This window comes from Sturnira hondurensis, unplaced genomic scaffold (genome assembly GCF_014824575.4).
Source record: "Sturnira hondurensis isolate 20B ecotype Veracruz unplaced genomic scaffold, ASM1482457v3 Scaffold0024822, whole genome shotgun sequence".
Classification (NCBI taxonomy): Eukaryota; Metazoa; Chordata; class Mammalia; order Chiroptera; family Phyllostomidae; genus Sturnira; species Sturnira hondurensis.
Window position 1 is genome coordinate 700,782 of NW_028097453.1, and position 15,527 is coordinate 716,308.

General features: G+C 50.7%; 1 protein-coding gene across 1 annotated transcript; it reads right to left on the reverse strand.

The window, feature by feature from the left end:
• Positions 1-2,154: 2,154 nt before the first annotated feature.
• On the reverse strand, positions 2,155-5,895 carry KCNA3 (potassium voltage-gated channel subfamily A member 3). Its single transcript, XM_037038819.1, has one exon. It carries the CDS (start codon positions 5,723-5,725, stop codon positions 3,977-3,979), a length of 1,749 nt encoding a protein of 582 aa, XP_036894714.1. The 5' UTR covers positions 5,726-5,895; the 3' UTR covers positions 2,155-3,976.
• Between the last annotated feature and the right edge of the window lie 9,632 nt (positions 5,896-15,527).

The window sequence follows — 15,527 nt, forward strand, 5'->3', positions numbered from 1 at the left end:
ATTCACCTCCAAACAGGAAACTATCCATGGTCCTAGCAAGTATCACTACTGATGATGACTTACACTTCCTGAGCATAATATTAAGTCCAGACATACCAATCATACAAGAAAATAATCTTCTCTTACTGGAAAAGTCCATCTCTTCATCGGATTTAAATGACTTATATTTGCGTCCTATGGTTTAAAAATACCTGATGATGAGACAAGGGTTAATTTTCAGGATACTGAACAAAATAGGTTTCTGGAGCTATGTCCCTTACAGGAATTCATTAATTAGTGACATGGGCTGCAGTCAAGCCTGAGAGCATAAGGAATTTCTTTTCTCAGTCTCATTCAAAACGCCAGTAAAAGGCACAGGGGTCTTGGGGGGCCAGAATGGCCTGGCTGGCCGTGAGGTCTCAGGGAAATCATTTAACCTTAACCATCTCTTTCTACCACCCTAACATGGGGTTAATACCCCTCAACTTGCAGAGTTCGGAAGTGTCCAGGATGTGGTTGGACCTTAATAAGTGGCAATTATTATTGTTACATAGAAAGTAAACAGGAAGACACTATTTGTGGGTTTCATAGCCTTCGCAAAGCTCAGTATTAATTAAACAATGTGTGTGAATAATGACCACAGCAATAATGTAATCTCTTAGAGAAATCTCTGCTGCTTAGCACACCATTACCTTTTTTAAGGGTTACACCTGTATTAATATTTAACCTCCACATGGACCCTGTGAGGTTTTATTTATCATCCTCATTTTTTAAAAACATTTTATTATTTATTTACCTTCAGAGGGGAAAGGAAGGAGAGAGGAAGGAAACATCAATGTATGGTTGCTTCTCGTGCATCCCCTGCAGGGAACTGGCCCCTGCTGGAAACTGGCCTGCAACCCAAGCATGTGCCCTGGGAATTGAACCCCGATCGTCTGGTTCGCAGGCCCACGCTCAATCCACTGAGCTACACCAGCCAGGGCCATTTATCATCCTCATTTTACAAAAGTAAGGAAATTGAGGCACAGAGAGGTTCAGTGATTTGCTCAAGGTCAAACAGCAGAGTCAGGATTCAAACCCTGGCAATATGACTGCAAAGCTTATGCATCAAACCACTTCATCAAGAGTCTGAAAATCACATTAATGTAAGTGAAGAGCCATTCACTCCTCAGACGCATGTTAAATATGTACAAGATGCTCCATTCCGGGCTAGGCAGGTGCATCTAAAACCATCAAAATACAGAACCTGTAACCTTTAAGAAGCTACCAATATGGCGACCAGAAGCAATGACGGTACCATGAAGTTAAGGCTCCTATTTCTCCAGATGTTTTTAAAAAGGGTCTCCTTTGTATCACTGTTACTTCATGCCCACACAATTCCAAAAAGTATAGCACAACCATTAATAATAACTCACAGAACTCATCAGGGTTTCTATGTCCTCTGAAAAAATGAGAATAAAACTTTGTTCATCTCTATGGTAAGACCTTTTAAAAGCAGACACCAAATTTATTCTGATGTTCCTACTCTAGCGTGTCTGACATATAAATACCCAAATGGGTCACAGAAAAAGAATTTCTGGTCATTAACGATACCAAAAATGTGACCCATGTTACAAGTAACTCAAACAAGTAGCAAAGGACACCTGGTAAAGGGGCCTATGTCGAAGCACATAGATGGAAACGATGGTGCTATGGCCAGGCATACAGATTCCTTTCCTCTTCCAGACTATTTTTCACTGCCCCCAATGCACAAACAGTAACCTGAGGAGGCTGCTGACACCCGAAAACACCTCGTGAGCCTTAAAACAGGGTTCCTCTCATTTACTCTTAAGCTAGAATAGCTACAACCCATCAAACCCAAAAAATGATTGTGGATAATGTATACTTGTAGAAAATGTATCACGTCTATAATGTCTATAAAATTACATTAAAAAAGTGTTACCTTCGTTGCATTTTTAGCCATTTTAGTTTTTAAAAAATTGGACTAGCACATCCTTCCAAATAATTATGGAAGTTAACACCAGAACAATAATGCAATGGCAGTAGCTTCTGCCTTTTATTGCTTTCTAAGGAGAAACAGGCTGTTCAGAAGCCAAGTGGGTTAGTGAGAGGAATGCAACCATTTTCAGCTCGGTTTAGGTAAAGGCTATTCTGAAAAGCAAATACCTTTTTTCCCCATCCTTTTGCAAGAAACAGTGGCAACCAGAGGACAGCTAGCAACATGGCACTCACACGGAAGAGCTGTGTTAAAGGATCTTGGAAGGGCACCTAGCAGGCAATTAACACACAACTGCTGGTTCTGCAGGTCCCAGCAACCGTCCCTGCAACCACGAAGGGCATCTCCCTGCGTCCCCCGGAACCAAAGGGAAGCGCTCCCAGGAGCCCAGGCCATGCTCACCTGATTCTGTCTCCTGGCAACCCCCGGTGCAGGGCTGAAACTTGGAGGTAGTTCCCCAAGATCTGGTTACTTCCCGTCCCTCCTTTTTATTGATTGTCTGCAATTCCCTCAGTGAAACACACGCATCCTTTTCAGGTTTGGGTTTTATTTAGCTTTTCAAGTGCTGCGCTGGTGGCAGAGCTGCTGCGGACCCCGGATTTTGCAGTTTCAAGAGGAAGTCTGGAGGTCCCTCGTAGGAGGGGGTTCAGGGGTCCAGATGATTGAATCTTTCACTTGCTTATGCACAGAGCACTTTTAGACTGGCTTTTTAATTTCACTTGTTGGCTGGGAACTTCTTGGAGAAAGTAAACAGTAGAGAAGCATCTTTTGAAAGTATTGTCTAATTACTGGCATTTAATTCACATTATACCTGATTGTGGTGTACATCTACCATTCTGAAGACGGTATTTTCCTTTTTAATTCAGTCGTTAAGAGGATGGTATCAATGATTTTTTGCAGTAAAAAATGTGCATTTTGTGATTCATTTCACCACCTCGGAGTCCCAGACTTCACTTTATTTGTGCGGTTTATTCAAACAGTGGTTTTCCTTATGAAATCACGTAAGTAGGAACCATCTGGAAAGGTTACTGTGGAAACGGCAGGGGCTAGGGGGCGGGGATAGAGAGCAAGAGATGCCATGACAACCTTTTTCGGGTTTCCCAGGAAACATGGGTTGCTATGGAAACTGCATCAGTCAGGTCCGAATTAGTAACTTCCACTGGAAGGAGTGTCTGCCACTTTAATCTTCTTGTGATACCGCAGAAGTTTATCTTTCAGATGCACTAGGAATTTTTATTGTTGTTTCTCTCAGCAGCACTGAAAACATCTGTTCCTAGTGGTTGGAACACACACACACACACACACACACACAGAACTTCACGGGGACCTGTTAGTCTAAGACTTTTGAAATGCCTAACAAGCCCCAAAGAGTTCATGAATCAGATCAGTGCATCTTGGACATTTCCCTTTGTTCAAAGTTGGAGACATCCTTAATCTTCTGGGAGAGGGTGCTCCGAATGGAACAGAAATTCCAGTCAAAACCCCAATAAACTTATGGTGGGTTTAAAAGTCTTTTTGATTGGACTTTCCACCCACATATCCACAGTGTCGGCGATTGAACTGAACAGCCAATCATGTTGAAAGGTCCAGGCCATGGGCCCGCATTACTTAGCAAAGCAACAGATGCTCTTCAGTTGAGGTTAAACAGTTACTGTAACTGTTCTTTAGTTTCATTTCCTCCCAGGATGTACAAGTCCCCCCCCCACCCCCCACCCCCACCTCCCAGGGCGTGTACTAGAAATCAAGTTTTTAAGTTGGTTGTTTGCATGATTAAGAGAGAGAAAGAAAAAAAAGAGACAGGGAGAGCTGAGAGAATGCAGCCCACTTGCCACACGGCCACCTGCTCGGTGTGAAGCAGTAGCGGGGAGAGAATGGCGTGTGCTTTCCACATCCACACGACCTTTCCTCGGTGAATGGTCTGGGAATGTATAGAACGAGGGCATACACAGACCGAGGGCACAGTGCACACAGCACGGAGCACAGCATGTCACTTGTAGCACATTAAACGTCGGTAAATATCTTTTTGATGTTGACACAGGAGTTGGGGTTATTGTTCGTGGTGCAGGTGGCCGTGGAGTTGCCCGTTTTGAAGGGGGTCTGGGGGAAAGCGCTATGGTTCATAGCCCCCTCTTCGATCACCATATATTCCGACTTACTCAGAGTCGAGTTACTCCGTGTTTTTCGGAGCTCCTCGGCTGAAGGGGACAGGTGCTGGCAGCTCCCCACGTGCATGTACTGGGCTTGCTCTTCCCCTTCCGTCTCCCGGTGGTAGAAGTAGTTGAAGTTGGAGACAATCACCGGGACCGGCAACGCGATGGTCAGGACGCCGGCGATGGCACAGAGCGACCCCACGATCTTGCCCCCTATGGTCACTGGGTGCATATCCCCGTAGCCTACGGTCGTCATGGTGACCACCGCCCACCAGAAGGCATCCGGGATACTGCTGAACCGCGAAGTGGGGTCGTCTGCCTCGGCGAAGTAGACGGCGCTGGAGAAGAGGATGACCCCGATGAAGAGGAAGAAGATGAGCAGCCCCAGCTCCCGCATGGAAGCCTTCAGCGTCTGCCCCAGGATCTGCAGCCCCTTGGAGTGGCGGGAGAGCTTGAAGATGCGGAAGACCCGCACCAGCCGGATGACCCTCAGGATGGCCAGGGACATGGCCTGCTGTCCGTTGCCCTGGCGCTCAGCCAACTCCGTGCCCAGAGTGATGAAATAAGGGATGATGGCCACGATGTCTATCAGGTTCATGATATTTCGCGAGAAGGTGGCTTTGCTGGGACAAGCGAAGAAGCGCACCAGCAGTTCAAAGGAGAACCAGATGATGCAGAGCGTCTCCACCACGAAGAAGGGGTCGGAGAAGCTGGAGGTCCCCGCCCGGGCCCCCGAGGTGCTGTTGCTGGCCGCGTCCAACGGCTCCTGAGACGGCGACGCGAAGTAGCCCTTCTCGTCGCGGAACTCGGGCAGCGTCTCCAGGCAGAAGATGACGATGGAGACGAGGATGACGAGCACGGACACGATGGCGATGCCCCGGGCCGGCCCGGAGCTCTCCGGGTACTCGAAGAGCAGCCACACCTGGCGCTGGAAGTCGCGGCGGGGCAGCGGGCGCTCCTCCTCCCGGAGGAAGCCCTCGTCCTCGCGGAACTTCTCCATGGCCTCCTCGCCCAGCTGGTAGAAGCGGATCTCCTCGGAGAAGATGTCGATGGGCACGTTGACCGGCCGGCGGATGCGCCCCCCGGACTGGTAGTAGTAGAGGATGGCGTCGAAGCTGGGCCGGTTGCGGTCGAAGAAGTACTCGTTGCGGAGCGGGTCGAAGTACCGCATGCGCCGCTTGGGGTCGCCCAGCAGCGTCTCGGGGAACTGGCAGAGGGTCTTGAGCTGCGTCTCGAAGCGCAGCCCCGAGATGTTGATCACCACGCGCTCCCCGCAGCAGTCCTGCTCGCCCGCGGCGGGCAGCGCGGGCGGCAGCGGCTCGTAGCGGTCACGGTCACGGTCGCAGCCGCCGCCACCACCGCCGCCGCCGCAGCCGCCCTCAGGCGGGTCCCCGCCGCCGTCGGCCGCCTCCGGCTCCAGCAGGTGGTCCCCCGGCACCACGGTCATGTCGGGCGGCAGCTCGGGGCTCGCGGCGGACTCGGCGTAGCCCGGGTTCACCAGGGTGCGGGCGCCGCCGCCGGCCGGGCGCTGGGGAGGGTGGGCGCGGTGGCGGGCGGAGGGCGGCGGCGGCGAGCTCAGCAGGCTGAGGCGCTCTTCCATGCGGCGGGGGCCGGGCGGCTGCACCGGGCCCCAGCGCCCCCCTCGCGCTCCCGGCTCCCGCGCCGCCACCGCCCGCGAGCTCTGCCCGCCGCCTGTTGCTGCCGCGGCCGCCGGGCTTCGTCTGGCTGTGGCGCGACGCGCGGGCTCCTCGGCGGAGACGCCTCTGCGCCCGCCCCCGCGCTCCCTCCGCCTCCGCCCGGGTCCCCGTCCCCGCCCCCGCCCGGCGCGCACCCGCCCGCCCTCCGCGGCCCCTCGTGGTCCCCGCCCACCACGCCCGCGCCCGCCCTGCCCCTCCTCGCCGCCCTCCTCGGCCCTGAGTCACCCAGGCACCCGCTAGCACTTCGGCGTCTGCACCGCTTCCCCCCGCCCCCCCCCCTCGTGAACCCCGGCCCCTGGGCTCGGCCGGCCTCGGCCTCGGCCTCGGGCGAGCCTGCTCGCCCCGCACTCTCCACCTGGGCCGGCCCCGGGGAGCCGGGCGCCGCGGAGGCGAGAGGGAAGCTGGCGGAGACCAGAGGAGGGAGGGTGGGGATGTGCCCTGGATTCGGAGCCGGATCCAGGGAGGGGTGGCAGGCCAGGTGGGCGCCCTGGGGAAGAGGCAATCTGTGCCCAGCCTCCTGAGGCCGCCCCCCCCCCCCCCCCCCCCCCCCCCCCCAAGGGAAAANCCCCCCCCCCCCCCCCGCCGCAGCCCCGAGGTGGAAGACCTCGAGGCTCGGGGGCTGTAATTAATTTAGCTCCTGTTTGGATGAGAAGCTGCAAGAAGGAATGGGTGCTGATGGGTTTGGCGCCCGGAATCCGAAGAAATCGGGTCATTAGTGGCGCGAGGGGACTTGGCTTCTGTAGTGCAGCGTTCACACTGTCACAGCTTAGATTCCAGCCGTGGGGAAGAATCCAGGACCACGGTTCTGGCTGGGCTCCGAGAGGGCAGCCTGGGCTTTACAGCACTGTGAGGTTTCCTGTCGGTGGGAAAATAAGAGGGAAATGACGAAATTCATATCTCATCTTAAATCTGTGGTGGGAGGGACGGAGCCAGACCCGTACCTAGACCCTCTGCTCGCTGCTGGCCTTATGGTGGGGGATGTGCCTCGCTCTAGTTGTTAAACTGGGAGAACATTCATTCCAAACCTTGCATCTCTGTTCCTTGCTTTAGGCTTGGAGAGAACTTACATTCATCCCCTTTGAACCTAAACGAGTTTTCCACGTTGCTGTGTTCGCTTTGAACACAATCCCCGTTTCCAGACATTTTTGCAACTCCAACGCAGAGGCAACCCTAGGCTTTAAGATGCGGTTCCTGTCGCAGCATTGGAGTCATTTACAAAAGAGGAGCTGTTGTCGTGCCTCAGCTTTCGATGGGACCGAGTGATCCGTGGTCCTGGAGGAGGAGGGCACAGACGAGGTCTTGCCCAATTTACATTGGCAGCAGCGACCGGCGTGCCTGACACATAGTAGGAACTGAGTAGCTTGTTGACTTGTTGCGCATTTCTCAACAAGTGATCCTTTGCATTTGTCTGCTCTGGAGTGTCAGCGTTTCTCCTTTTCTAGCCCAGCAGCACTGGGGTTCCTGGGGTGAGGAGAAGGGGAGCCTGGGCCCCCAGGACAGTGCGCTATTTGGTTATTCTGCAGGGTTTTCACCTCTGCCTCTTCTGCAGGAAGTGTGTGTGTTCTTCCCCGTCCTTTGCCTCCAGGTTGGCACCAGGCTTCGCAGACCGTAGGGTATGCTGCTATAAGATGGTCCGCATGGACGGCTGTGTAAAACACACCCTTGAACTAGAACACTGTCCCTGAGCCGGGGGTTAGGGTAGCAGTGTCCTCAATCACTCATACATTTAAATCTAAGGATAAGGCCGGGAGGGCTTACTTCAAGGATGGCTCATGGAAAGGCAAAAGACCTATTTTTAAAGACCAAACGTTTCATGCACCTCTCTGTCTGGCTTAGCAGGTGATTTATGTCCCCATTTGCAGGAATTAGTTCTGAAATTAATATTAATCAACAGCAAGGAAGCCCAGAACGAGGATGGTCACAAGCTTCTCCCTGCGGCAAAGCCTGTCTCCTTCAGAAATGACTGTTTCCGTTCCCTTCATGCATTTCCCCTTACCTGGAAGGCTGCTCACAAGCCCCATAGAACAGCCTTTACTTGCTGTTCGAGGCCCAGAGAAGTTTAGCAATTTCTTCAAGCTCACACAGCGCGGTAGAGGCAGAGCAGGGCCTGGAATCCTGGACCATTTCCAAACTTGGGGTTCACTGTTGTGGGTCACACTGTGAAACTCTTATGTTGATCGCTATGAGTGCTTAATAAATGCTAGCTTTCACACAGCAGCCTATTTGCTTCTGATTGCCGACTAGTTTGCTTCACGTCGTATTTATTATAACCGAAAACCACCGCCTTCTGATGGCAAGCCCCATTGTTTACAGGGAATGAGTTGGTGGGCGAATCCCAGCCCCGCTGGACGGCGGGGCCCATCACAACAAATCAATGTCAAAAATGGCACTTCAGGAGAAACACACGCCACTTATTTAGTACCCCCAGTAGAGTAGCTCAAAGTGATTTGAAAATGTCTCATTAATCCCCACGACACCCTTGTGGGATAATAATAATATTATGGTAATGTTTAAGCATAGAACTGTGGCGAAGCCAGCAGCTCCTCCGAGCATGCGCAGAAGAACCTCGCCGCATTTCAATCTCGGGTGTTAGTGCCTACGTAACATTGTGGGTCTGCAGACAGCGAGGGGCGGTCGGTGTGCGGGCTTTCTGCGTCGCTCTGGACGTAGCTTGAGTTTCTTACTGATCACAACAGTGTTGGACATAGCTCACTGGTGGTTCGCCAGAGGGTTATCTGCCTCTGGAATTAGCCCAGAAGTATTTTTGAGAGTGGGACAGCGGAGGCCTAGAGATCACCGCGAATTACACTTACAGGCAAATGAATAGAGAAAGCACACCTGCTCTGTGCAAGGCATTGCTTGAGCCGGGACCGGTGGGAGCATGAAATTCGAACACAGACCTCGCCCTCAAGAGGCTTACGTGGAGTTGGGAAGATGGCATACACACCCATGAAAACCTTTACAACCGTATTAGTCGATAGATAACCCGAGGCAACAGTACCTGACCTGTCCCAAGGCACTCCGGGACTGTTTCACCTCTTCTAGGCTGTCCTGCTGTTTCTCAATCATGCCGAGCCAGCTCCTGCTTCAGGGCCTTTGTACATGCTCTTCCCCGTGTCTGAAACACGCTCCCCCCAGACTTTCACAGCGTTTTCTCCATCACTTTGGGCCTCCACGTGGAACGTCACTTCAATGGAGGTGGCTTCCCGGGCCACAACCACATGATTTCACAGAGCGCCCCTCCCTCTCCCTCCTTGGTGACTTTCTAACCTCCTGCCAGCTTTGTTTTCCCTTACTGTGCTCACTTAATATTGTATTTCATGTTATTCAGTCGCTTGCTTCTTGACTGTCTCCTGCTCTAAGACACAAACTCCCTGATGGCAGGGTTTTGACTTTTCCCTTCTCTGTCACCAGAATCTGGAACGGTACCTGGCACATAGTAGGTGCTTAGTGAGTGTATATTGAACGGAGGGAAGGCAGGTGCAGACGAACGCACAGGCGTATTAAGGTGCCGTGAGTGAACCAGGTTTACTGGTGCAGAGGGCGATTTTAGAGACGTGTCTGTTCGGTTCTGGTTCTGTTTCATAGAGCCAGGTGGCCCATGCAGATGTGCAAGTTCCTATTTTCAAAGTGTCTCTTCCTCCCTCTTCCTCTACTGTCCTTTCTCCTCACCATCCTGGACGAGTCTACCCAGAATTATATTCTAAACTTTCCCCTCAGATATTCTTCCTGCAGACAGTCCAAACTTAATATTTATAGCACTCGACTCCTTATCTTTCTCTCCAAACTTGCTTCTCTTCCTGTTTTTCTTATTTCGTGCTGGAGGACGAAGTCATCCGTGAATGCTTCCTCCATCCCCCACCTCCCGTTGGTCACTGTGCTTTCTAGTCTCTCTGCAAATCCCTCTCCCAGCTGTGTCCTCACCTGTCCATTCCCACCGCCACTGCCCCAGTTCAGGCGGCCGTGACTGTTTCATAACAGGCTCCCTGCTTTCCAGTCTCTCTTTGATTCAGTCTCTCCTCCAGGAAGGGGTCAGGTCATTTTTGCAGAACATGGATTTGATCCCATTGCTTTCTAGGGCTCACGATGGTTGGATCCTGGCCTGACCTGTCCTCCCGTGTTTTTTCCACACCACTCGCTGGACCCTGGACATGCCAGCCACCTCACACCGCCCGGCCTTTGCTCATGCTAGCTGCTCATGCGATTGCTCACTGGACACCCCCCGACTCCCCTCCGCTCCTGCCCTGTTAATTCAATCTTCAAGGTCCAGCTTACAGGTCTCCTCTTTTGTGACTCTCCCTGCACGATTAACCACTGCAAAGAAAACTCAATAAAACAGCATAAATGAACTCCTAATTCTCTTTCTCATCATGCTCTTATGGCATTTTGTTCTGAGCCCCATTAGGGAGCTTTCCTAAACTATATTTAGTGTGTATGATATGGTCTCTCTCCCTACGAGAATGTGAACTCCATGGTACTAACAGCCAACACACTGACCGGTAAGCACACTGCACCAGGCCAGGACTGTGCTAAGCACCTGGTAGACCGTGACCTCCCACAGGCCTGTACCCAGGTACCTTCACTATTGTGCTATTTCACTCGGGGAGACACCGAGTGCAGGGTGGGAAGGTCCCTCCTCGTGCAAGGTCACGGAGCTCAAGTACGGTTAGAACCAGCATTCGAACTGCGAAGTGCATGTCCTCAAGCCCTGCCTTACACTACCTCCGTGAAGGCCAGAGGGCTTGTCTCATCCTTCCCTGTGTTTCCAGTCCCAGTATTGCGCTGGTGTGTGACGCATGCTCGTCCAATGGTGGAATAGAAGGGGGACGGTTATGAAGTGTGAATACTTGGCCAATAGAGACGGGTTGGCCCATGGTGACGGCCCTAGTCCCAACCCTCAATATGAGGGTTTATAAATGGGCTCTCCTGAACTGGCGCCATTTTCATTTATTTATTTATTTTACTTTTTAAATTTATTTTTAGAGAGAGGGGAAGGGAGGGAGAAAGAGAGGGAGAGAGATATCAGCGTGAGAGAGAAACACCAACCAGTTGCCTCTTGCACACACCCCGACGGGGAACTGCAGCCGCAACCCAGGCCTGTGCCCTGACCTGGAATCGAACCTGCAACCTTTCACTTTGCAGGTTGATGCCCAGCCAACTGAGCCGTAGGGGCCAGGGCTGTGTCATTTTTCAAATCAGAAAGAGGCTATATGCAGGGAGGAAGTTGTTCCCGAGTAGATGTAGACACAGGCCCTGAACATGGTCGCCGTCTGGTGTTGCCAGGTCCCTCGGAATGACCCAGAAGTCTAAATTTGTGTTCTCACATGGCGGAGTGATTTTCAGGCAAAAAAAAAAAAAAAAAAATCCACCCAGGAAGACTGGAATTCTATCTGCAAGTACACCAACCAAAGAGTTGAACAGTGTTATGGAGGGTATTAGGCATGAAATCAGCCCGATGTCTCCTCTTGAACCCCTGTGTGTATCTGTGGGGGCGACTTTCCTCACAAGTCCCCCCGAATGCCACGGATGAGAATAAACATGACTGAGACATGATGTGATCTGCTTAGGGAGGAGAAGCGGCCATTTTCCCAGGGGAAAAAGGCCTCGAGCCCCTTCCTCCAGGGCCTTTTATTGGGTTCTAATAAACAGGAATACAGGGCAGCAAGGATCAAACAGTAGATAACATTTCAAAGAAATCTGAGGGCTTAGTATGAGTCAGAGTCTGTCAGGAACAGAGTTTTAGGGTTTCCTGCTCGAACCCTTAACATATGAATGAATGCACTCTTAGCAGAGCAGATTTCACAGGTTTATCAGGAAATCTTTGTGATGCCAGATTTTTCCCCAGGACATGCTCTAGCAAGGCAAGGAGCTGCACCCCTCCCCATCAGGTTTTCAGGCTTATGGGGATTAGAGCCAGGAAGCGCTTCACCCAGAGAACATGGGGACTCGGGCTATGTCAAAGCCGGGAAGCGAGAGTCCATTGCTCTTTGTTGCAGCCCCCCTCCAGTCCTTCCATGAAGACCTCCCAAGTGATCGAGTCTGGCTTAGGTTGCCCCCTCTGTGAGGGGTCTTAGCCATCATTGACTTCTGACCAAGCTTTGGGGGCAGGGAGATTGAGGCAGTGTTTGCTACCAGAGACAAACTTTGTCTCCTTCGGCTCGCATTCTAAAGGTTGCCCCTCGCCCTTAGCCACAAGGGGTCAAGATACAATTCCTAAAACCGGGCAGAGTGGTCTACAACATGTATCAGAGATTAAGATCAGACACCGAAACACCTGCATGGTCTTTGCTGGTTCTGGTGAATTTATTGAAAACCAAGCACAGGCATTACCTGCAATCACAGGTGAGACATGCCGTTCGCCATGAGACAAGGGGTAAAGCTCCCGGTATGCACCAATTATGTGTCTGCAGATGGGAATCTCGGCGTTTACTGTGCCGTGGCTTGAGAACACTGCCAGACACATCAACCCTCTTTCGGCCAGATGCGCCTTACAAATAACACTTCCACCACAGTTTTCCTCAAAGTGGACTCGACCGAGAACATCTGACCATAGAGTGACAATCCCTATGTCGGTTTCGTCGTGTTCCGTCTGTGCGGTGCTTGGTTTCGAGGCTATGGGTGAGTCACAATAAAATGAATTGCAAGAATTGAAAGGGATCATTTTAACTATGTGCCCGAATGAACTGTTCCGCAGAAATCGACATGAAATAGTAAAGCTTTAGCAGACATTTATGGGAACGTATTGAAATACTGTAAGGTCAGGGGTAAATTTTGATCGAGGCTTTTTGATTGCCGTCCTGGTGAAAACCAAACATATTTTATTAATCTACAGTGTTATTAACTTGTCATTAGGTTTTGCAGTGATGTTGACAAAGCAATGGCATTATGGTTCTATTGAATTTTCATTACAATGCTAATAATGTTAAGAAAGCCCATAATGATCCATTTAATCCTGAGTATTAGAATGACAAAAGAATATGAAGGCTGTTCTTTGGGGACTTCATCACACCTGAGCTAAAATGCAGCGGCTACATTGCTTGGTTATAAAATGGATGCAAATACCACTAAACCACGATGTGCCGGTCCCTTCCTGACCCAGGCCCAGCTGTGCATGGGTGTTGAAAGTCTCCATTTATCATCTTCGCTCCGGACCACTCTGTTCTTGGGCCAATCCTTGCAGACTTGTCGAAATATATTAGGAAATCTCACTCTTACCCTTGCCCCTGGCAGTGAGTCTAGAACCTATCTCGTGGCCCTACACCCAGTGTGCCTGGGAAGGCCCCCCACTGCCTACAGAGCATCCGCCTTGAGCTAACCCCTGGCCTGTTCTGCACGAAGGCAGCACCAAGCCTCTGCTTTAGCTTGAGACAGAAGCCCTATCCTAAAACACCAGCTGGCTTGTTGGAGACTCCATTTCCCTTTTTAGCCTTTCCCCAAACCCTGGACCCTGTCATGGGTTGGAGTTCTTATTCACGCCAGGTGGGCCTCTTGCAGCGACACAGCTTCCCTCACCCACCTGACCGCCAGGTTTGCCATTGCCATGGCTACCCCCCTGCCCGTTGGTTTGGACCCCATAGATAATGAGGCTTTCCCAGCTCCCACCCACATTTCATTCTTTCCCCTAGGACTTTGTGATTTGAGTACTGGGCCACCCTCCTTGGGGACCTGTCCTAAAGCTGAATGTATTCTCCTAGCCTCAAGTTTTACCATCCCCAGCTTCATATCCTCACCAGCCTACTGAAGTCCCAGAATGCATCGTGGCTGCTGCGTTGCACTGTGCATGGGTGATGCTATGCACAGTGAGAAATGCTGAACCAATTTAAGCCAAAGTTCATTGTTTATAGTCATTCAGTGAACTGATCTGTATGGTGTAGTCAGGTATAAACATCAGTTCATTTAAATATGTGTCAGTTTATGTAAATGTAAAGTGAGGATCTAGGCCTATGTCGATATTTAGATTGATGGATGGATGGATGGATGGATGGATCCAGCTCGGTTGTACAAAGGACACGTTGCCCTGATTTTCTACTTCATCACACGTCATCCGAATTTAGGAATCTACCTGCTGGATGCCAGTCTCAATGTGCATGTGACCAGAACTTTCTGCCAAATGCCTCCAGGTTAAAGATTAGCTTTGAGAAAAGCCTGCTAATGCGCATGTTTATTCATTACGTTATTCAAAACAAGTGAATGTTAAGACGTGCTGTAGTGTCGCAGGAAGGGTTCCGGCCTCGGAGTCGCACTATCCAGAGTTCAAGTGACTGTCCCCGTGTCTCCCCATAAAATGAAGAAAATAATAACTGAGCCACATGCTGTGTGAGTGAGACAAGATGCTGTATGTGAACGTACTCAGTTCCTCATCTCGAGTACAGTAGGCACTCAGTGGTTGCTCGCTCACTCATATTCTCACACAACATGAATGCCTAAGGGAGGAGGTGAGCAAGGTGCTCCAGGACTCTCAGACTTCTCATTGCACAAGGCCTCGTGCGAGGCAAGCCCTCTACCTGTTGCAACTCAGGTCTCTCACTTCTGGCTTTAATTAGCTCGTGGTCCCTACACTCAGCAGGGCTTACAAAACTACTGGGACAAAGGGCCCCCTGTAGGGTCAGAACTCTGGTATTTCCTGGTATTAGTGCCATCCTCTAAGTCTCCTCGGAACTCAGAGCTTGGCCGTTAGCAGGCACTCCAAAGCAGCTGTTGAAGTAAACTTTGCAGAAGAGATGAGCTGGTCTAACATATTCTTTTTATAGCTGGAGTAACTACAGTCTCATGTAAGTAACTTCGCCCCAATGTCCGGCATTTAGTGAGTGATGCAGTCAGGATAGAATCAAATGTTACTAATTCCCAGCCAAGTTCAATGAACTTTTATCTCGACATTTCTTCTTTTTTAAAAAATCATTCTCACTTGTTTAGTGACTGATTTCCCTNGTAAACTTTGCAGAAGAGATGAGCTGGTCTAACATATTCTTTTTATAGCTGGAGTAACTACAGTCTCATGTAAGTAACTTCGCCCCAATGTCCAGCATTTAGTTAGTGATGCAGTCAGGATAGAATCAAATGTTACTAATTCCCAGCCAAGTTCAATGAACTTTTATCTCGACATTTCTTCTTTTTTAAAAAATCATTCTCACTTGTTTAGTGACTGATTTCCCTTTTTCCTCCTGTCTTTTCTTCCCACAATACTTCTACTTGTTCTACACTGGGAGTCCCAGAGGAATGAGCGATGTACCCCGGCTCTTAGCCCTGCCTGAGACGTCCTGCCTTACGCGACCCCTCCGAACCCACCCTGGATCCTGCCTATATCTGTAAGACTCTGTACGCATTAGGTAACTTTGGTTACCTCCCTTTTCCTTTCAGCCTTTTTACTCCTACAAACTTTTTTTTGCAGCTTCCTGCCTTAACAGTGAACTCATAAAGCAGAATTTCTTACGGAGAGCTCCTCTCCTTTGGCTCCTAAACCCTGGGGCAGGAGAGGTCTGAGCGGAGTTTGAGATTCTACCTTTTGGTGGCGCCACTGGCGCCCCCTGCTGGGGAGCGCTTTCCCACACCTGCCTTCAACATTGCTCTGAGGACTAAACTTGACGAGATCGATGCCACGTGATTGTTGGGCCAGGTGCAATGGGGTCACCAACCTCAACCACGCCAGCGCACTGGGACCTAGAGGGGTCCTAAACCCTAACTCTGACACGCCGATATGAGCGCTAA